Source organism: Anas platyrhynchos, chromosome Z (genome assembly GCF_047663525.1).
Source record: "Anas platyrhynchos isolate ZD024472 breed Pekin duck chromosome Z, IASCAAS_PekinDuck_T2T, whole genome shotgun sequence".
Taxonomy (NCBI): Eukaryota; Metazoa; Chordata; class Aves; order Anseriformes; family Anatidae; genus Anas; species Anas platyrhynchos.
This window is the reverse complement of record NC_092621.1, coordinates 62477334-62501014: the sequence shown is the minus strand read 5'-3', so window position 1 is coordinate 62501014 and position 23681 is coordinate 62477334. Positions and strand designations below refer to the sequence as shown.

At 37.4% G+C, this 23681-nt stretch overlaps 1 protein-coding gene across 7 annotated transcripts in view; it reads right to left on the bottom strand.

Annotated features, from left to right (window-relative positions):
- Positions 1–8072: 8072 nt before the first annotated feature.
- APC (APC regulator of WNT signaling pathway) overlaps positions 8073–23681 on the bottom strand; it is an 88015-nt gene continuing 72406 nt past the window's right edge. For 6 of the 7 annotated variants that reach the window (XM_038169760.2, XM_038169761.2, XM_072031609.1 and 3 more), the window contains 7 exons: positions 22063–22441; positions 20710–20805; positions 19698–19837; positions 18652–18729; positions 17299–17415; positions 16043–16257; positions 8073–15537 (listed from right to left, as the gene is read on the bottom strand). In XM_038169760.2, coding sequence (XP_038025688.1) covers positions 8970–15537; positions 16043–16257; positions 17299–17415; positions 18652–18729; positions 19698–19837; positions 20710–20805; positions 22063–22441 — 7593 coding nt within the window. In that variant the 3' untranslated portion in view covers positions 8073–8969. The remainder of the gene's footprint in view (positions 15538–16042; positions 16258–17298; positions 17416–18651; positions 18730–19697; positions 19838–20709; positions 20806–22062; positions 22442–23681) is intronic. The other variant, XM_072031612.1, reaches the window with a different exon arrangement.

The window sequence follows — 23681 nt, the reverse complement described above, 5'->3', positions numbered from 1 at the left end:
GCAAAAGCTACATTGGCTATATCAGTATTTGTGGTAACAACAAAAATTATTTTTTTATTTTTCAGATGAAAAAAAAACATTAAAAAACTGCTGGGAGTTTTTTGGGCTAGACTGAATCATGTGGCATACGTGACTGATTATGAGGGAAGTATGTCTTCTTTTCTGCAGACCCTATTGTTACATACCAATCTTACTTCTTGGTACTAGTATTCATAGTGTTAGTGAAACTAACGTGCCTAAAATGAACCATTAGGTACAAACATGTCAATTTAATCCCCATTATTTTTACAGAATGACCTCATTGACTATATGGCATCCAGTCACTACATTTGGTCTAGTGTCATAAGACATACATTTCAAACTTGAGTTCTGCTTAATTCTAGCCTGAAGAATTCAGGGACAGAAGTAGGTCACAAAGCACACTAGCTCAGGCACGTTATGGCTGCATGCACTTTCCAAATATGTGCTATCCCTGACATCAGAAATTTAATAATGAAGCAATCAAAACCTGACAGGCTTTAAATATTTTAAAGCAAGCTGAAGATGTAATCGCTGGTGAGAATAGGACTCATGTATGTCTGTAGCAAAATGTCAAGACTGCAAATATTGCCTTTGCTTAATACCATGGCTCCTGGTCTCTGAAAGCTGTGTATAACTTGAAGTTATTCCATTTGTCATTACTGCTGTGGAAGGGGCAAGGAATGAACACTGCACTGCCTGCATTTCAGAGAATTTCTTCACTGCGCACACTGTCAGCAGCAAGTTGTGTGCCTAGTCAGACCCTACTTTGTTACTGTTAAGAATGTCTGGGGAAGAAGAATAGTATCATTGCCCCTGCCCCAATAAAATAAAACGAAATAAAATCAAGGGCCCTATAAAATCATGAAATAGAAGTTCAAATTGGTTTTACTAGGGAGTAGTACACTTCACCTGTGATAAATCCAAGTGCCCCGAACAGAAGTGGCACACCAAGCGCAGATAAATGGTTTGAGCTGCATCAGTACTGCTGTGTTTCACTGAAAGGGTCATGTACAGATGTCAGTTCATTCAGACCAAGCTTAAGTGTTCAGTTTTGTCTAACCCAGTGTTACACTGCATAGTCAGTCATGCTAGGCATGCCTCTATAATAGGTGGACTAGTGAAGTCATTCAGGAGGTGTGTTTTCAGCTGGATGGGTGCAAGAGATCTGTAGTGGACTGCAGATAAAAATGTGGAACAAAAAGGGGATGCAGAGAGGTATTAATTGGTCCAGTGGACATGGAAAGGAAGGGGGCAAGCTAAGAAGGATTTTCTCCGAAATCTTTATAAACTAGGATTCAAAAAATATATTTTAAACTTAACTATGGGGTCTGGAAAGAAAGTGTTCAAAATGGAAATGTACTTCATCCTTGAGACTGAAGTACAGAGAGGTGTAAACCTGGTCTGTCGAACAGAGACCCTTCATCAGCATAGAGGGAGAAGAATGCCGTCCTTAATTCAGACCTGTAAAACTAGTATTACTTACCATGAAATTTCAGTTTTCAGAGTGAGCCATTTCATTCTTGGTGTACTCCACTTTGCAGTATGTATACTGCTTCCCCAAAAGGAGTGATTATTTTCAATACAGAGTCTACTTAGCATTTTCTGGAGGTGTTCTTCCTCATGCCTGTCCTGCAGAGACAGCAGCTACACAACTATCTTTATTAATCAGCAGAACCCTTGGTTCTGTTCATCTTGATGCTAGAAGCCCATAATCAATAGTGTGTATATCCTTAAGATGAAAGAAAAACATCCCCAAGATTTCTAAGGCCACAGTAGATGAATATGCTTCATCTGTTTAAGTGCTGCACAAGAGCAGCTGACAATCAGAGTTGCTTTGAAATAGTCCCCGACTTGTACTCTGTTCAGAGCTAAAAGTCTTGGATTATTTCACCTAGACCCATCCCTTGACCTACATGGGGTAAATAACACAGAGCAGAGTCCATATACAGTATTTTACAGAGGTACTGAGGAGTCTGTCAGGCACTACATTCCCAATCGATTGTATCCAAACCTTGTTTAGCTGGCAACAGTGGAACTGACAAAACTGAAATAGAGAAATGTGGATTTCTGCAGATCTCTCATTCCTTAGTAATTGCAAGGACTATGTCTCTAACTTACAGATCTTGGTTTTACACCCAGTCGTTCTCTGGCCTTGTTCTTGCCCTGTAGAACAGCTGACAGCTGTGTAAAGTCACAGCTGTGTAAACTCAGTTTTTCAGATAAAAAGGAACCATCAATCATCCGGATGTATGTGACACAATAACATAGTATTTGCACTGAACTCATAGCTTCCACTTAAGCTAGAGTATTTCTGTTGGTAAGACTTCCAAATAACCTAAAAAAGTGTCAAATAATCCATCGTTTTCATTCAACTGCTCAATTATAGTAGGAACAGAAAGATGCCAACCCCCTTTCATCATGCAATGGGATTAAAAAAGAGGCTTGTAGCCACCAGTTTTTCATCTACCTGCCTGCTCTTCCATATTACACATCTGCCATCACAGACCTTAGTAACAACCTAGGTAAGATGCACGAAGCCTGAATTCTCTTTATTGTATACCCAAGATGTCTTTCCCCCTCACCCCAAGCAGCATGTTATATTGCACATAGAATGGTTAGCAGGGACCGAATTAGGCATAAGCTACCTTTATTCTTATTAAATGTAGCTCACTCAAAATCCTGTAATTTTCACCATCCCTACTGACTATTTGAATTGCTAGCAAGGAATTTTCTCTTTCTGTGTATGAATCAAGACCTTGAAGTGTATTTTTCTTTAGACACTTGAAAAATAAGGGACCAGCTAGTCAGTCCTGAAATTAGACCTTTATTTTTATTTTTACTTATTTAAATGCTTCTAACTATGTCAAAGTCTAGGATGGATAGAAGAGTGCAAGCCAAGCATACATCTTTAACTACATGTTTGTGTATGTATTGGCAATCAACTCATCTAAGTCCCTTAATGGCCTCCAATCAGGAACAAAATGCATTAGTTAAGAAAAGGCTGGAATTAAACGAGTCTGCCATGCTTAAAAGTCATGATGAAATAAGCTTCCTTGTGAACTTACTGTAAATATCAGAGATTATGGAATTATATGGTGTCAGAACTAGATTTTGTGCAATTTATTTTAAAATGAGACATGGAAGAGAACAGAATTATACTGGTGACCTGTGTATCCTCCTCAGCTTTTTTCTACTTGGTGTTTATCTGAACTGTGGCTACTACCAAAGTGAAACCACGTGGTTTCTCAGACCATTAGTTCTGATATGCTTTACCATTGCATAAGTGTCTCAACAGCTACTTTCTTTTTAAATGAAGTCATATTTCTAGTACAGCAAACAGACGGCTAACTTTTAGAAATAAATAACCAAGAAAAGAGTTCCACTCTGACAAGGTGCAATCAGGAGGAAATTTTATATAACACTGCAAGTAATAAGTTATGCATAGCAAGACTAAATTCAGAATTAGTATACTGTGAAGCAAAATACATTAGAATAGTTGAAGAAAGAATTACAGAGTTAGGATTAAAAACAGTAACGCATCTCAGGCAGAAGCAAGCAACAAAACTGAAGGAAAGAATTGTGGGCTGAGCTTGTTAAAGAGAAACAACATTCATAGGTGGGAAAACGTATCTGTTCTCAGAGGATGACAACTTACTTACTTGCAGAGAACTAGCACAAGCTTTATGCATCTTAAATCCCACTAGGAAGTAGGGCACATGAGATACTCAATTTGTATGTATCTCTTGAGCTTACGACTCTGGACGGTAGCACGTTTCAGTGAGTGAACAAGCTCCCCCTATACCTTCATGAATTCCTAATTGCAATTCCATGTCCACTCAAGAAAAGAATACTTTCACCACCATCAAAATTAGAAGAATCTCAAATATTGGAAGTGGCAGAAACTAATATTGATTTGTAAACCAGTAGCTACGAGGAAATTTCACAAGGAGTAGATTACTTGCAAAACTATGCTAAGGAGACATTATCCAGTCTTAGGAGTAAATAAAGAGCATGTCTGGAAAACTGAAAATTGACAGCAGAAAACCTAGTTATTAAATACATACTTGATAATCATCTGGGCATCACAAATTCATTGACACCTACGTTACTGTTGTGAACTCTTAAGCTCTTCAGCACCACACCAAATTCCCTTGCACTTCCAATATGTAACCAAATACAACACATAACCATCTACCTTACCATTCAGACTAAAAACTCAACCTTAACTACATTAACATTCTCTAAGATACGCTTACAGGTACAATCTGTTATTCTGCATATAGTAATCTATGAAGCAGGAATGCCATTTCTATATGTGACTGGAAAATAAAGAACTGGGGACATCTCTTCTGGTTATGCTTAAAAGTGCAAAGGAGATGGCTGTGGTAGCAGAGAGTGAACACGTTTGGGTGATATGGTATTAAGGAAGTCCTCAGAGCTTTAAGCGCGTGGAGGAAGTCATGCTGCACATTAACTGACACTTCACTTTTGATTCACAGCTTCATCCAAACCACACATCTCGCAGAGAACAAAGCTGTCAGACAGGTGGATGAGACCTTGCAAGGCATTGCAGTATTGTTAAGATATGTTTAGGTGGAAGTCTAGGTAGGATTGTTAGCGACATTCAGGTTGTACTTACTATTTAATGGGAGGTCTGAGAAGACTTTTGGGAGGTATCTAGTAACAAAAGACTGCAAGAGCTTGTCTACCTAAACATTTTCCAGATCATGCCTACAAGTAGTACTGTCTTCATCAGGGAAGGGATATGTCCTCTCACCCTTCAAGCCTCTTCCAGAAATCAACTAATTGCAGTAAATTAATTTTGAAGGATTTAACGCATTTGACATTGCAAATTTAAGAATTGTTGCATATAACTTCACATATGGTAGAAAAATTCATTTCTTTTTTGAGATTTTGAAGAAGAACGATTTATTTTCTAGAAACACAGACTAATGCAATACTTCTTGTTAGTTGTTAGAATTTCCAGGATGATGGACTTACCTGGAACACAATATATGTAAATGCAGAGTGCTCAAGGCCATTAGGCAGAAGTTTAGAGTGAACAAGTTAGGGGTCCAAAACTTCAGTTTGCTTTTGCTGTCTCAAAAAGGGTGAAGAACAGTTCTGGAACTTGCCATATTGGCTTAAAAGTGCAAGTAATGGCTCGATCCAACTACTTCCCACCAGCACTAGCTGCTTTTCTCTTCTGCTGGCTTAGGCAGCACTTACCTGACCCTGCACGGAGCAAATTCAGCATACTAAAGCAGCACAAATCCTACTACTCCCCTCATCCAGCTCTACCAAATATGAGCTGAACTGGTCCACTAAAGGGTCAGATGAGTGCTGCTGCTCGCAGTCTCAAGTTTGAAGCAAAGTCCTGCTTCAAACAATGTTCCAGTCTTGCCAGGAAATCCTGGCAAGGCTGCTGACTTTCAATTTTCAATCTGGCAACTCTGACAAGGAGTTTTAATAATTATCTTTAAAGTTTCAAGGATAAATATTCTGATGGAGAACCGCACATGAAAAATAAAAGTAGATTAGTTCCCTTTTAAAGTCTGCAACATTTAGTCAGGAGAGCTTTCACAGAAATTTAGCAATAACCTTAACTGTGGCACACTGCAAGGAGCTAGATGAACACAGGTATTAAATAGTAAAAATATGCAAGGAGGTCATGTTTCCACAGCTCACATAAAGAGAACAAAACTCTGTTTAGTAAACTAATGCAAAGACAACTGCAGATCTGCGTACAAATCACAAAAGTTTTACCAAAATCTGTAGAAAGGCAGGCAGTGTATCCCCAAAGAACAGGAAAAGGAGCCTTGGCTTTCTCAGCTCCTTACTTTCCCTTGTTTTGCCTCAGCATAAGTAAGGTCTGTTGCCTGCTGCAGCAACTTCGTTTAAGTAAAACCAAGGAATAAATCTTTGGCAGCACAAACCAAATCTGGCAACCATTAATCTAGATATCACTAAGAAAATCCAAGATCGAATATACTTATTATAACTATTTCCCATTTTCCTGTTTTTATATTTCTGGAATCTGTGTTTATAGTTAAGCTTAGAATCCAACTTTGTATCCTAATCACTAACATGAATCAAACATCCTGGATGTCCTTAAATATTCTAAAAGGCTCTTAACAGCTATTAAGCATTTTAGATAAAGAATCGGAGACACGCACGTCTGGCACGGATTTCAAAGGATCACCTAAGCCCATCTCTGCACGCAGGCAATATGAAATATACTAAAGTCCATCCCTATGAGATGTTTCCTAAACCTCTTCTTAGAACTTCTATAATGGAAATTTAACAACTCCCATGGGAAGCATATTTCAGTGTTTCACTACCGTTATAGTTGGAAAGTTTATCTCATCTGTCTTTGCTACAAATATAGGCTTGTTTATGAGGGTATTAAGAGAAACTTCCCAATTATAATGATCATGAAGTACCTCCAAGACTATCTAAAGAAGCCACTACAATTTTCACAGACATTCTGGTGTTTGATATGCATACCATTATTTATAGTTTTCACCTCATGTTTTTCTGATTACCTCAGCTATAAAGCTGAAATCGGAATTTCTATATAGGGATTGAGTTTACCTTTAAATTCTTAGATCAAGAGGATGTAAAGCTGGTGCTAACTGACTATCCTGGATTACATGGTATATCTTCCTATTAGTAGTTAAAAGCCCAGCACAAAGGAGTATTACATAGTTTATGGTCTTCCATTTTAAACACAAGGATGGAGTTCTGCATTCTACTCCAACAGCAAATCCTAACTTCAAACAAACCACATAATCTTTGTCTCTACTTCCTCTTTAAAGAACAGTAATACTAATATTAAAAGTCTCATGAAGATACTATATGCAAAATATTATAATACTAATAGGAGAAGCACTGTTTGTTAACAGATTCACCTGGTGGTGTAGAAATATAGTATGTCTTTAAGCAGATTTGTCAAGAGGCAAAGAACAAAATATCTTAATAAGATGCCACTTATTCCAGAAAGGTACTTTTGGTATTGGCTTTAAATTTAATCAGAAGTGACTGCTGTCTGCTGATGGTATCTCAACTCTGTTCATAAACAATGCAAATCTTATGACGAATTTTAGACAAAACTGGTTCATTTCAATATCAGATTTAAGTACAAAGCCACAGATATGATGTACTCTGCAACAGTGTTAAAGCTACCATAAAGGTAAACTTCTCTATTTTGGGGCTTCCTGATATTAGGGCATCTTGAATCCTGAATATGAACTATTTAGAATGCTAACTTTAGAATAGTCCAGCTGAGATACAACAAAACTGACATACCATTTCATGGTTTGTTCAGTCATGCACAGAATGGTTAATGTTTTTTTTATCTTGTGTTTCTACTTTAAACCAATTCTTATCTAAATTCCAACTATATATATATATATATATATTTAAAGCACAAATCTGTCTTTTCAGCATTGTTCTAGCACAAACCATATTTGCATCAAAAAGGCTTGAGGCAGCAAATGTCCTGGTTTGTGTTCAAAATTGTTTTTCCCCTACAATAGCAAATTTCTTGTCACGGGATTCTTGCTTTGTTTCCCTTTATAATTTTTTCTAAAAAACCAAACAAACAAACAAAAATGCATGAAGATTTCAAATAGAATTAAAATTTCATCCTATAGTCACTATTTCACATTCTACATTATATCCCCAATTTTTTAAAAAAATTGCTTTATAAATATTATTCTTATACATACAATATTATTTCAGGCTCGCAGTGATGAAAACAATTATCCTGTTTGGCTTCTGGAAATACCCTGCCTTTAGCCTTGTTATGCACCTGAGATGGGTGAAACTGTCTCAACTATAATTATATTACAGAAGACCTAGGGCCTGATCCTGCAGCTGTTAAGCATCCTACAACAGCTATTTGTCAGTGATAAAGAAGGACAAATACTGGAGGTACAAGGTCTTGCTGGATCAGGCCATAAATGTAAGTGCATTATACAACATATTATAAGGTGACATCTCAAAATAAAGTACTGTATTTTTATGTAATGCAGAAGTAACACACACAATTTACATATAGTAATAATTTATTCTGAAATGTTCATTTTAGTCTCTGTTGAAACATCCCCTTATTCTCATTAATAAAAGAGCAGCCATCTCACCTCAAATACCAGAATATACAACAAGTTACAGCATAGCAAAAAAATTCTACCTACTTTAAGATAAAATCTAGATCAGGTAAAATAATTTTGTTCAAGGTTTTACAGTTACACAGTTTTCTTTTTTTTTCTTTTTTAATTTTTATTTTTTTTTCAGAGCACAAAGGAAGTGTAAATTGTTACACCATAACTATCTATGCACGTTATGTGACCACAGAAATGTTATCATTACTTCAGAAAATAACCATCAGTTCCATTCATGCAGAAAAGCAGGCTGGGAATGCTTGTTCAGCAGAAACCATATTACTGTGAATTTCACAGCCACATGATTAATTATTGGTTTAGATGGACTCACAAGTACTAAAACTGAGTATACTTTTTTGCATAAATAATACCAATTCTTCCCTGATGTAGTTTAGTCAGTCTGCAATCTAGAAATGATTGGTAAAGCAGTACACTGTATCATTTCTACCTGCAATGTTCCATAATTTCAAGACAAGCAATATTTAAAGATTATGGGATGGGAAGCTAATTAAATACATGTTAAACATACTGTACAAATATACTTGCATTAGCAATTTTATTTCAAACTGTCAATCAGATATTCCTCCAAAATATTACCAGTGAAGACAAAGTATACTATCAAATATGGCTTCCAGAACAAGGACTCTCTAACAAGAATCAAACCTATTTACAAAAAATAAAAACAACAAAAAAAAGCAATCCCCATTTTTCTTAAGTTTCATTCGAAACAAAAGTTCTAAGTAGCTGCTATATGTAATACATCAGTTTTATTTTTTGATGTATTTAAACAGAAGTCACCAGGTAAGAGCCAGAGTGGCGCTTCGGACTCTGAGTTCCACTGGAGTCTGTGTTTTCAGATTTCGAGTCACGTTTCTTTGTGCTGTTGTTTACCGGTGTCGGTATCTGCGATGGCCGAGCAGAACTATTGTCCACACTACTCTTCCTACGGCTCGGATTGTAGTTGAAAGGAGTAACTCTTGCGGCTACAGCACCGATGGGGGAGCTGTGTTTGCTTGAACTACTGGAACTGAATGGTGTACGCTCGCTCACAGTACTCTCATTATTTTCTGGTGCAGGAACAGGATTAGTCTGCAGAGGTTTTGTTTCAGTGCCTTTCTTGTCTGGACTGTCTATCTGAAAGAAAGAGTTCAGACGGTTTTCTAAACCAATGGTACGAACAGGAACACTTCCATTCCCTGGATTTTGTTTTTCTTGAATCTCTTTAGAATCTTTGCCATTCACACCCCCTTTCTCTGAAACACTGTCAATAACAGGGGGAGTATTTCCAGTTGGGGACCTTCCAGATCGAGGATTGTTAATTGGGCAGTCCTCAATCCTCACCCACACATCCTCTGTCTTAGAGACAGCTGGTGCCATCTGATAGATCAGGGTTTTGGAATCAGAGCTATTTGTGGCACCCGAGGAAGAATGCTGAGGATCATTCATTATCTGGGGAATTTCATTTTCTTTTATTTTTCTCCAAGTACCTTTTGCTGGTGCTTGGCTTTCTTTATTTTGCTTGTGTCCAGACACAGAACTTCCATGCTGCTTCTCATCTTCACTTTTTGCCTTCTCACTGGATTCTGAAGAAGCTGACAGAATTGAGGAAGAACTTCCAGTTCTTCGCCAAGTGCTTACACGAGGAAGTGATGAGGAATGCTTACTGTGTTCACGTTTCCATGTTCCTGATCTATTGACTGGCAACCTAGATGGACTTTCAGAGTGAGAACGAGCTATATCATGACGTTTTGCTGGTCTCCCATCATATTCTACAGAAGGGCTCAGATTAGGGGGTAATTTTCGCCAACCGCTAGTCTGGGCAGTTGAATGAGAGGACAAAGACATATCAGGAAGAGAAGGACTTAGAACTGGGGTCTGCAGCTGGGACCTTGTGGGAGAATCCGGCCTGGAAGGAGACAGAGATTCAAACGAAGCAGACTCTTCCAATTTCCGTCTTAGAGTTGGACTTGGAGCTTCTTTAATAAAAGTTGACTGGCGAACAAGGACAGGTCTCTCAGATCTGTCAGATTCACTTCCGCTAGATTTTGTGGACGACATTCTGGATAGGTCAGTCTTTTTGTTTGATCCGCCACTGCTGAGAATTTGGTTTAATCCTTTTGAAGCAGACTCACTTCTTGGGATGCTACTGCTACTCTTCGGTAAGGCAGTTTGCTTTGTAAGGTTTTGTTGGCTCATCTGCCTTCCTGGTGACGTGTATGACATTCTGCCTGAACTTGAAGATTTAGTTGAAGCTGTGCTAGGAGATGATGTCCTTGGCAACTGAGACAGTTTGTTTGGAGGACTTATACCATTTCTTCCTGGTGAAATCGAGTTTCGTCCTGGAGATTGCAGAGGCCGACTTAATGGCTGCTGTTGAGGTCTAGAAGGAGTGGAGTCTCTAGATCCTGATCTAGAAGGTCCTTTACTTGATCCACCCTGGTTCAACCCCGAAAGTTGCCTAGTTACAGGAGCTGGCTCAGGTTTTCCTGATGACTTGACACCTCTTGGAGAGCTAGCTGAACTTTGGCCTTCACTGGGACTCTTGGAATTTGTGTTTTTGAGTGGGGCACCTTTTTTGGAAACAGGACTAGTACTTGAAGAACTATTTCGAACTCCTGGAATATGAATCATTGTCCTACCACGTGAAATTGAAGGCACGCTTGTTTGTTGGGGTTGCTTTAACTGGCTTGAAACTTCTGAATTGGAGCGAGCTTTTCCTGTAATCATACTTTTATACACTTTTTTCCCTCCTTTGATTCCCTTATTTTCAGCTTCTGCTTTTTTAGACTCCAGTGTACTTTTCTCTCCTGGCTTAAGAATTCGTGGACCTTTATTACTAGTAAAAGGTTTTTCTTCTTGGTCTGGAGTAAGATGAAATGGTGACCCAAGGGAAATACCAGATTTTAATGAAAGGATAGAATCAGAGTCTGATGAAGCTTGCCTAGACAGTGATGCAGCAGCTGCAGCTTGATGCAAACTACTAACTATAGAGTTCGCACCTTCTTGTATTGCTTTCCAGTCAAAGTTCTCTGAATCAGGTGAGAAACCATGTTCTGAATCTGGCCTCTGTATCTCTCTCAAATCCAGTGTCAAATCTTCTGCCAATATACCACCCATATTTCTGGAATTATTTTTTTCACTTTCGCTCTTTATCCTTGATGTTTTTTTCTTTTTAGGCATGGCAGAACTAATGCATTCCTGCAAAAGGTCATCTTCGGAGTCAATACTAAGAGAACTCAGAGAGCTGTTTCTAGAGAAACATACAGGTGTATCTTCAACATGAAATGATTTGGGTGCATAACCAGAAGTCTGTGGTCTGTTTGGCTCCATCTGTGAATCAGGAGCCTCAGTTCGCTTTGCAGGTTCTCCTTCTTTGTTGTTGTTGTTTTCTTGATCAATATCACTAAGGGAACTAAGAGATGAATTGCGAGAAAAACAAACAGGTGTGTTTTCGATAGCAAAATTCTGCATTTTCTCATCTGTAGCTGCCCCTCTGTCTGGAATATCTTTAGTTGACTGACAGAAGCTTTTAGGCTGGCTTCTGCTTGTTGGGTGTTTTTGACAAACTTGTGTCCTGTTGGTTGATTGCTGATTTGAAGCCTGTTCCGCATTAGCGCAGTCTTTAGCTTCTATTTCCTTTGCTTCTTTTCCTTTTCTTAATTCTGCCTTTTCCCTTGAAAGGTCAACATCATCATCATCGAAGTCTAAAGAACTTAGGGAATCATTCCTTGAAAAACAATATGGAGTTCCCTCAATAGGCGTGTAATGATGAGGTGAATCAAATGCAAAGCTTCCTCTTACACGCTCTTCATTATTTGGAAGTTTGTCATTAAAATCTCTCGCATTATTTTTAACGTTCTGTTTCTTTGGGTCTCTGTTCTCTGAATAGCTTCTTTCATTATTAATATTGCTTTTAGGCTCTGTGTTTTTTCTTACGCGTGCTCTGTATTCGTTGTTTTGGGGAACAGGCTTTACAGGTGATGTTGGCTTCTTCTTTTCACCTTCTGATTGGTTTTTGTTACTTAAAGATGCAGATGCTTGTTGAATTTGATCCATTATTTTCTTCACTCTAAAAGGTTTGTGACTTTTTCCTTTTGGCATAGCTGAGTTAATGCACTCAGCCAGAATATCACCCTCTTCTGTTTTGTCATCATCCAGTCCTGGGGCAGTCACAGTTATGCTTTTTGCTCTCTGAGAGTCATCTGTACTCCTACCTTCCGTAGGAATGGTGTCTCTCTTTTCAAATTCCCCTGACTCTGCCCCTGTACCCACACTGTCTACGTTGGCCAACTCATTTGGTGGTGATTCTATTGTAAGATCACTTAAAGATGTAGCTGTTGAAAAATTTATTGGTGTTCCCTCAACGCAATACACCCGCGGCATATCATCACCTGGTGTAAAACTAACGTGCTTTTGGGATTGCATTCTGCTCTGTGAAGGCATAAGCTTGTAAACTGGTAGCTGACTGGGCTTTCTGGCTACAGGAGGAGGTATTTTTGGAGCAGATGCTTGAGAAGGCTTTTTGGCTTTGCGTGAAGACTTTGTTGGCATTGCAGAAATAATACATTCTTCCAGTATTTCAATATCATCATCATCAGAATCATCCAGAATGTCTTTTTCTGCTTCAGAAGGCTTCTCTGCTTTCTTCTCTTGGTTATCCTTTGTATCATCTGACTCTTCAGGTTCTGCTTCATTTCCATGTTCGTTTTCATGTACGGGAGGCATTATTCTCAACTCTACATCTTTCTGTATAAATGGCTCATCAAGACTCAGAGCACTCAGGCTAGAAGAGCAAGAAAACCCATCTGGTGTACTTTCTGTGGCAAAATGTAATAGTGTATCAGCATCTGGCAGTACCTGAACTCTCTGCACAGCTGCATTTACAGCTGCCTGTCTAGGACCAGGCTCTCTCTTTTCTGCACTAGGTACTTTACCTTTAGCTACATCTCTTTTTACTGGAACGCCTTGAGAAGGAGGTGGAGTTTTACTTCTGCTTGGAGGCATTGTTTGTCCTGGGCTGTCTGGAAGATCACTCGGACTTATAATGCCACTTACCATTCCACTGCAAGGCTCACTTTGAACCGAACTGGCAATCGAACGGCTTTCAAAACTATCCAGGGAACTTACAGAAGTACACCTGCTGAACATCAGAGGAGTTTCCTGCACATAGTGTTCTGGTGGGCTTTTGGGGGTTTGTGCACCACTCTTTGAGGGAGATTTGGCACCTGAAGAAAACTCAACAGCTTTATGTCTAGAGGAATCGGAAGGAGATAAGCTAGAAGTTGGAAGTCTACTGGATTTTGTTCTGATATGTTGTGATGTTGATGTGATTTCACTTACTGAGGCTTCTGCAGATAGAGCCCCACTGTTTTCCTTCAGTTCTGCTATCTGTAGTGTATTATTAGCATCTGCCACACGTGTGGATTGATCACGTCCTATTTCATCTTCAGCTGATGACAAAGATGACAGAGAGCTACACCTTGAAAAACATATTGGTGTATCTTCCACACAGTAAGTTTGTATGGTTTCCTGATTAATAGACGGAGTCTTACAGGAGGCAGTCTTTTGAGCATGACCTCCTCTGCTCTGTGCAGAACTTGGGTGGAGCTGATTCTGTCTCTTTGAAACAGCTGAGGGGGCTGATGCATTCCCAGTGCTTGAGGAAATACGGTCAGTTTTAGTGCTTTGCACTGAAGAAGTCTTTGAAAAAGTAAAAGATGGCTTCTGAGAAGAGGGAGGAACTTCTGTTGAGTATTTTAGGCTATAATCAATGGGCTGATCGACATGATGTTCCTCTTCATTGTACTTTATACTGTAATTGGTTGGTCTGTCTTCTTCTTCGTGTTGTTCCTCCTCGGAGTAACGCTCACTGTAGTTGGTTGGCTTATCATCATCGTAGTCATCAACCTGGCACAGGGACTGGTTTACTTTCTGATTCATTCCAAGAGTTGAGCCTACTCTGTTCTGATCTGAACCATTGGATGCTCTTGATCTAAACGAAGAAACGCAATCTTGCTGTCCAAAAGGTGACTGATATTTCATATGTTTATCATCTCCACTCTCATTGTACACTGGGTAGGCTGCACTTTGGCTCCTTGACTGCCTTTGTTCATTCTGTTTTATTTCATCATCTATTATATGCTTAGGCCTTGCCCATCTTTCATTCTGAGAGGGGCTCTGCCTTCCAGAATTTAGCTGTTCGTCCGAATACTTAAGACTATAGTTAATAGGAGTGTCTAGCTCTCCATCATTGTCATCCATGTGATTTGCGCTGTGTATCTTATGTGCCAAGTCAGCTGGATATTGACCATAACTACAAAACTTGCTTTCATCATCTTCAGAGTAAGATTCAATGGAAGGCTTCATTTGGCCTCTTTTACCATAGCCATCACTGCTGCTTACGCTATTTAAACTATCATTTGAAGCTCTCTTGTATTCCATTTTGGCGTAAGGCACAGGACATGTCCTGCTTGAATTCTCAGGTTTAGGGAAGTATGTACTTGAGTGAGTAAGGGCACTGGCTGCTCTCCTCGGGGCGTTTCTGTCTTCTGTCAAACAGTGCATTTCAGAAGTGGAACTAGAACTTCTGTCTTCTTGTGGAACATGCATGCTTGTAACTTCTTCCATAACTTTGGCAATTTGAGCTGCAGCAGTAGAAATTTGCATTCCTATTCTCTTAGAGGAGTTCCCAGTGTTCTCTGTAGCCGGATGATAGGTATTTAAACCTACTGCTCGATCTCTATCAAGACTTCTGTCTTTCTCAGACCGACAATTTTCTATGTTTCCTCTACTGGAAGAGGAGGAGCCAGGCAATACTGTAGTATTTAAATATGGTGAAAGTACAGTCATATTACCAGTATTAAAACTCTCTGATCTGCATATCGCATCATCATGACGACTAGAATCCAAAACATACTCACTGTATATGTTCTGCTTATGTCTCTGCTTATTACGGTGAGATGTTTTTGGGCTTAAATTATCAATATTGTCAAAAGTCTCTGATAAATGCTGAGCATCTAATTCCGCTTCCAGTGCCTTTTGTTTTCTAACATGAAGAGATGGTAAGCTTGATCCTGGAGACATAATATTAGCATCCTTATACTTTGCTGGCCTGTTTGCCATGAGGTTTCTTAGAGCTGCAGCGCTGCCCATTGCTATCATCTTGTGTTTTGAGTGGATGAGATTTTTGAGCATGCTGACTGCTCCCATGTCCCACAGTGCCTCCTGATCCTTTGCATTTCTTGCAGAAAGATTCCACAGGGTCCCACATGCATTACTGACTATTGTCAAACTGTGTGACTTCAAGTGTTGTAACAAGGTTTGTAAGCAGCTGTTCTCTCGTAAGATTTGCCTGGTGTTAAGTAATTGAAAACAAAAAATCAGTAAGTTGCATTTCAGATGAATCAGAAATAAAACAAAAACCTACTATGCTACAGGTGAGATTAGTCCTTTGAAATGATGAGTATGAATTATCTAGTGCAAATTTGTCTTATTTTTCCTCTATTCATATGGAATCCATCCAAATCCAACTGATCAAATACTAATACAAATATGAATCACTTGTTCCCACCCTACACTCCCTTTATTAAATATTTTTCCATTCCAGGTGGTTTCCTGTACAGCTTAGCAATTTTCTCTTTCCTGGAAAAGTTTCTAGTACTGTTCATTATTTACAAGCAACAGATTTGATATTATTGCATATTCCTGTTATCTGAGTGGAATATGTGCCTTACCATATTCATTACAAATTATTGTATTTGATTACTGTTCTTAATGAATGCATTCCATTAAGATTCAACATACAAACATGCTTTTGGTACCACTATACTGTAAATTGTCAGAAAATGTATACATACCTGTGGTCCTCATTAGTAGCAATTAAGCTAGAAACATTTCTTAATATTCCTCCTCCACTTTCTATGATGGCTAGAGTGTTTGTTTGGCTCCGGTATGTGAGTGTGCCAACTAGAAATGCAAGAGCACCATCAACAGCACATATATCAGCTTTGTTCTCAGTACAATGTGCTGACAAATTCCATAAGGCACTCAAAACGCTTTTTAGGGTTGATTCCTAGGAAAATAAAATGATAGAATTAGAAAAGATTCCAACTGTTGAACACAAGCCCTCAGAAATACTTAAGTTAGCTTCAAGGACTCTGTCAAAGATCTGTCTTTCCAGTTCCCACTGATGAGAAGTGGAACCAAGAATAAACGGAAATAGTAATTCCTATTGAACCTGCACAGTCTGAAAATACAGCCCAGAGATAAAAACTGCCTTGCTGATTCTAACCTACATTTGCAAAGAAAAAATTCATTGATCATGGGGTATTTTTTCCCAGTTAACTGCAGAATTTTATTTTTGCTTGGATGAAATCTCAAGTGTTGTATGTTAAACACCCAAGATTTTGTTTTCTGTTTTCCTACGCGTGCCTCTCTATTTCTCTAGTTTTCCTCACAAACACTCATAATTTGTGATTTAATGATGTTCCAATTTCTGATTTCTGAGCTGGTAAGCTAGAGACATATAGCACTGCCCACACCAATAATTTTCTTTGCTTCTCTCTTACCATCAGCTATGGATTTGCTATTGCTTGCCAGAAAATTCTGGAATTATGAACCGCAATATTTGTTAGCTGCCATAATGGTAAAAATGGTTTGAAGATTAGCTGGCAGAGGACTCTGGGATGGAATATAATTCCGTATGATTACAGGAATTATACCAAGAATATATCCAGAAAATGGCAGAAGTGGAAGTTACCTATTCACTAAATCAGAAGAGGTTGCACTGAATTGCAAAATTATAAAAAGTGCCTATTAGAACAGCGCAGCTCATGAAACTGAAGAGCAAAAGCTGTCAACTCTCATCAATAAAATTATATACCATTAATTCTGAGTTGACATTGATATGTTGTGATCTGCTGCCCCATTAACTCAAAGCAATTCTATTCAACAATTTCAATTGCTTTGAGTTAGGTAACTTTAATTCAGCAGTTACCTAAAACACCCCAAGTATTTGATCTACGATTTCTATCAAGATGGACCATATTTTTATTTTGTATAGAATAAACAGAACATTTCAAAAATTTATCTTTTAGTTATTTATACATTATACCTTCTTAACTTCCAAAGCACATTCCATCAATGCTTTCACACTCCCGACTTCTCGTAGTGTCTTTTTACTGTTTACATCTGCTCGCCAGGACAAGTTCCTCAACACACTTGCAATGACCTGCAAACCATGAAAGAAAAATATTATACATAGATGCATATAAACAGGTGTATCTTATATATGTATGTATAAGCAAGCATGTATAACAGTCTCATTTGTGCCAGGAGAGTTTTAGATTGAACATAAGGAAGAATTTCTTCACAGAGAGGGCAGACAGGGCTGCCCAGAAAATGGTGGACTTCCCATCCCTGGAGGTATTTAAGGTATGTGTGGAGGTGGCACTAAGGGACGCTTTAGTGATGGGACCCGGTAAGTCAGGTTGATGATTGGACTTGATGATCGTAAAGGTCTCTTCCAACCTAGATGATTCTGTGATTACATAAGAAATATATATCTTATTGCTTACGACATTAAATAAAAATAATATTTAGTAATTTTAAACAAGTTCCCCAACCAATGAAGAACAGTTGTGCGTTCTCAGCTCTGAGGATCACCCTACACACTTCATAAATACTGTTTATTTTCAAGATATTTTCCTCTACAGCGCAGGATCAATAGGAAGAGACACTCGTGTCACACCAAACACTTTGCTCATGCTTTGGCAGTTTCTCTGGGAGGTGCTGCTGTGGAGAGCAGGTATGTACGTACTAAAAGTACAACCTTGGCAAGTCAGATGCAGATTTTTTTTTTGAAGAGCTTCCTCTACTACGGTCCCCCTATTATTAACTTTCTGTTACTGTAGAGGAGCCACAATAGTGTGTTAACCCTCAGTCCACTAGCACTATCATAAGTAAGCTGAATTAGAGAATCTAGGATCACTTTAACTTTTCTTGAAAATTGGATTTCCACCAACAGATGAGGGTCATAAAGGGAGTTTTACAGCCCATGTATTTTGTGTGTTTTGGTGAGAAAACAGTATGATCCACAGCTTACCATTTTTACTACAAGAAAGTTGTACTTCATGGTTCACAGAATTAATGTGGGTACTAACTTTGCATCAAAGTTAATGCAGGTAAGACAAGAAAAGAGCAACAATTAAAAAGTCAGGCTAGGATAAATGCAGCACATTTCAAAGACACACTAATTAAAAAAAATAGAGAAGGCAGCACCCTAGAAACTTAATGCAAAGACGGAATTTGAGTATAAAAAACTGATGTCAAGTGCACATCAGTAGAAGGAAAGTAAATATTAAGAAAGGAGAGCAGAAATACAGTATTTTCACATAATGCAATAAAATTGAAGCAAAGCAAAATAATGGAAACAGCCAAGAAATATTTCACTTCGTAAAGATATTACCTGCTGTAAGTCTTCACTTTCAGACTTCAGTTGGGCTACAAGAGCTCTCATGCAGCCCTTCATAGAACACAATGTAGCCTGATAAAAATCAAAAGAAAATAGGAAAGAAATAGTTCTAAATGACAGATTATGTGGCTTGCTTGTGCTCAATACTTTGATATTTTGATCTGATCATTTGTGAAGTTCAAAAAAGGCTTTGGAATACATGTTTCCAACAATAAATGTTTGGTCCACAACTACTAAAAATTTAAGCCTAATGCAGTTTCTATACTGGGAAATCCCAAAGTGGTAGAATTATGCTAAATTTTACTTATTTTTTTTTTTCCAACAGGTCTAAGACCAGATCTGGAAAAGTACTAGTTGAGAAGCCTTCTTTAACATATGCTAGGTAACATACTACACAACTACCTGTAAGCTGGCAATGTGTTTTTCCCTGCTGTCTATAGAGTCTCACGATTACACTTTTAATTTCAAACATACAAAATACTAAAAAAGATGAATATTTAAAACTAAAATGAACTAATTCTTCTAATTCTTTGAAGTAGTGCCTGTGATGAGCTAGATATTCAATAAATGTTTAAGAGTGAGCTCCAGCTTGGAGAGGTTTGCAAAATCTTTTTGGACAATAATAGTATTATTAAGTGACTATTTAACAAAATTTGGCTCAATTAACAGGTTTAGTTCAAGATCCTCAGAAAAATCAGTCACGGTCTGTTACTGTTGGTCCATAATCATTACGTGTTATACATTACTGAAAGATCATATGTATTGCTTATAAAAAAATAAAGTCAATTGGTAAAATCCTTACTTTCAGTGACAAATTAAAAATTACTTGATTTAATGTGACAGTTGATACTGTAATGGTGTATTATAACATTCATGTCTGTGGTACTCTCAGTAAGGAACAGGATGAAATGGCATTTTCTTTTTCTCTCCTGAGCTCAAATTCAATATCCTATCCTCAAGATTTCATCACCTGTCTGAGTATTACAATGCAAACATAGCTTTCAACTGAAATTATAATATGTTTGAAATTCTATTCTTACCTTGTTTGCTACATCCCCAAAAGTCAAGTTTGTCAGAGCCATTCCAGCATACCTCCTTAATGTAACACTATAGTGGTCATTTGTAAGTCCATACATTTCACAATCCACTTGCAGCAGTTCAGCAATGGCCTGCAAACCTCCTTTAAAAACAAATTAATAATAATAAAAATAGTAATAAAAAATAGTAACAAATTTCAATCCTTATACCAAGAATACAGCTTGTATATATACCAATGAACAAATTGCATTTACATGCATGGAACAAAGCTCAAGCACCTAAAAAACCTGAAGGCTCTGAAAGTAAAATAAGCCATTACATAATGACTGTGGATCTCAAATTCTATGCTTAGCACTGGCTGAAAGGTTGCGCTACATCATACTGAGATTTTGGAAGAAATTGAGTGAAGTGGGAAGAGAAACATTTATGCAGAAGTAAGGAAAACTCTCATATTTTATCTCCACCCAGACAAAATCATGACCGATGAAATCATACCAGTTACATAAAAGGCTATTTAGTAATTCTGACAAATACTGATTTATTAATTTTTATTACTGAATATTATTGTCTCAGGAAAATGTACTTAGAATATTTTTACACAGAAGCAGCAAAGAAAACCTGCCTGCACAGAACTGACTGAGTACGGACAAAAAAGTTCAGGCTGCTAAACAGGAGCCTACTCATGACACAAAAAAAACCTCTGGAAAGCAGCCTTCACTCCAAGCTTCTGAAAATCACAAATACTTCTATGATTATATACTCTTCCAAAATTCAGTGTTCATGCCAAATAAAAGAGTAACTTGTATAATAACCTGTCCACAGGCAAAGGATACAGTTAATTTAAACTGCTTTAATCACTTAGAGATCAACGTCTGACACAAATGAACTTAAAATCTGTTTAATCCAGTGGTAAAACAATGCCACATAGCCATCACATATCCATATACAAATATGGAATGTCAGCACTTCCAGCAAGTGTTTCAAAGGAAGTCAGAGGAATACATTTGGTCTTACCGAGCTCATTCATTGCATGCCTATGTTCTTCATCAAATGAAAGTTTCATCAAAACACACACAGCAGGACAGATCTGATGATCAACTGGAGCAGGCACTGATCCAGAAATAGGTAACAATTAGTATTTCACAGGTATATAGCTTTGTATAAAGATTTTCAAAGAGAAACTAAATTTAAGATAAATCAATTGCAATTTTTGTTCAGGGTTTTTATCTTCCTATTAATCCAAGAATAGACAATTACTTCAGAATATTACTACTGTATCTGTATACACAGATGCCTGAATAAATCTACATAAAACCAAGATGACATATAAGTACTAGAAATATACTTGATGCTGAAAAAAAAACTAAGGAGAATCATTAATGTATATATTAAATTAGAAATATAACTTCTGGTACCAATTATCTTACTACTCTTGAAAAATAAAAATCTCTGTGAAAGAAATCATTAAGGTTAAATATTATAGTGGCATTAAATAACACAACACCTAAAGTGAAGCTGTTTCATTGGGTGTTAAGTCATTAGGAATGTTTAATTAAGCCCCTTTGTTTCATAGTTTTAAAATTCATAATTTTGTCAGCTAGATACTGGCTAATGCATAAATTGTATTGATACATGTTGTTCAGAGCCCAACTTCTGTGAAATGGTTGTGGCAGAAAACTCCAAAACCTATGATGCAGCCCGCTGATTTCAGTAGTACTTCCTACAACCTGTATTTACAAAATGTCATCAATTCAGAAAAGCAGCTGAATTATGCAGATTGTATCTTTTTTTGTAACTGCTCCCTAAGAAAATTCCTATTTCATTTACATAGCTACATCTCTGGTATTTTAATATTGAAATATGTCTCGTACCACATTATAAATAGTAGCCATTATATTGGCTAGATTGAGATTACTTAATTTGCGCTCTGTACCTCTCTCCTAAATTAAGTGTGAATCTCGCAAATACATCTGAATGAAGAACAATTTGGGATTACTTATTTATTTAGATATCCTTCATTATTCATCAAAATGTAAAACAGGAATGAGTAGAAATTTACCTTTAATTTACAGATCATATGCATAAAACACTAGAGTTTTCATCTAGAAAGCATACAGAAGCCTTATGATTTGAAGGAACAGGTTTATAAATAGGGCATCATATTTGTAATAGGTACTACTTCCTAACACTACCTTAAACTTAAAAAGTGTATTTGTACATACACCCACATGCATTTATTTGCAGATACCCATATATATACATATATGTTTAAAGGAAATCTTACATATATTCAACATGATTTCAGATTATATTGTATTTTTTGTTAATTCACTGTTTTTCAAAATTTACATAGCTTGAAGAACCTACTTGGGTTTTTGTCTTGGTCCATGCCTTGTTCATGTGCTTCCTGCCATTCCCAACATGTTTCACAGTACGCACGAATCTGCTCCAAAAGATGGAGCACGCGGATTTCCCGTCTGCCTCGCTTATCATCAGGCTGGGAGTGAATGATGTTATGTAGTGCTGCGCTGGCTCTGGCACGGGCCTCTTTGCTACCACGAGAGTTCCCTAACAAGACAGAGTCTTTATCGTTGCCATGTAAAAGCTGGATGAGGAGAGGAAGACATCCAGACTGGCGCATGGCTATGCAGCTGTCTTGGGAGCTAGACATTGCTAGCAATGTTCTTGACATGTCATCTTTATCATGAGTACCAAGCATTGACAACAATGAGTACACCATTTCCACCTGCAGGTCAAATGATTTTAAAAAATACAGTTACATTTTACAACTGCATAGAAAATAAATTATAATGAAATCTGAATGGTACACATGAACAAAAAAACCCCAAACAAACAATTGATTTAATGCTGCAAGAATTTTAACTATTATCACTACTTCACCATTTATAACCTTAATAAATCTCATTTAGTGATTAAATAGCTAGAATAAGCGGGTGGTAACTGTAAGCAGTTCTATTAATCTATAAGTCAAATGGTGAAGACTTCTAACTTTCCACTGTACAAAAAGATTAAGGTAACATAGTAATGAAAATATTTTAGTTTGAGACAGTTAAAATATATTTACAATTAATTATATCTCAAAAAATCATGCATGAATTGCATTTTCATTTATGGATGCTCTTCAGTGAGAAATTATTTTCCAAATGGCATTAAATACAATTATTTGAGGCAGGATAAGAGTGATTACACGAACTTTTAATTTACATTGTACTAAAACAATGCTGCATCTACATAAAATTTTCATGTAATATTTTCAAATTAACTAACCATTTTTTGTCATAATGAGCGACTTGCATACAGACCAGATTACTTACAGCAAATGCAAAGCTGAAGAGTTAGAAGAACTCTTTACGGGGACAAAACCAGAAAAGAAAACAAATGCTCTTTTATAACATATCATGTAACTACCGAGCATTTGTAAAACTAAATAAAGTCATATAAACCTAGCATTACACATTTAACTTGGAGCAACAAAAATTCACAGCAAAAAACAGCGATTCTTGAGGGATCCCAATACACTATTTGGCTTGTCTACCCAACCTGTTTTCTTCACTAGTAGCCTTATAATGAGAAGTGCATTCGGTCCTTGCAGTCAACTATTAGTAGAATAATATCATGTAAAAGGTGATTTAGATACTATCTGAAACTCCTGAACTCTATCCAAACTCCTAAAGCCAAGATAAACAGCAACATTCAAAATGACAGCACAACATAAAGAAACTACCAAAAGGAACTGTGAAATAGCAGAGGAAGTTTATTTAAAATATGCTAAGAAATAGCACTTGGGACTGCTAAACAAAGTTTTCTACTACTAATTAGATTTTTGCACTAGTTACTAGATCAGCAAATGCTTTTATTCGGTTTCTTCACAAACAATTCTGAAGGTAAGTACAAATACCTAGTTAGATAAAAATTGAATGGCAGTGAGTAGACTAAGCAGAGAGTCTGGTAACATATATTTCCCT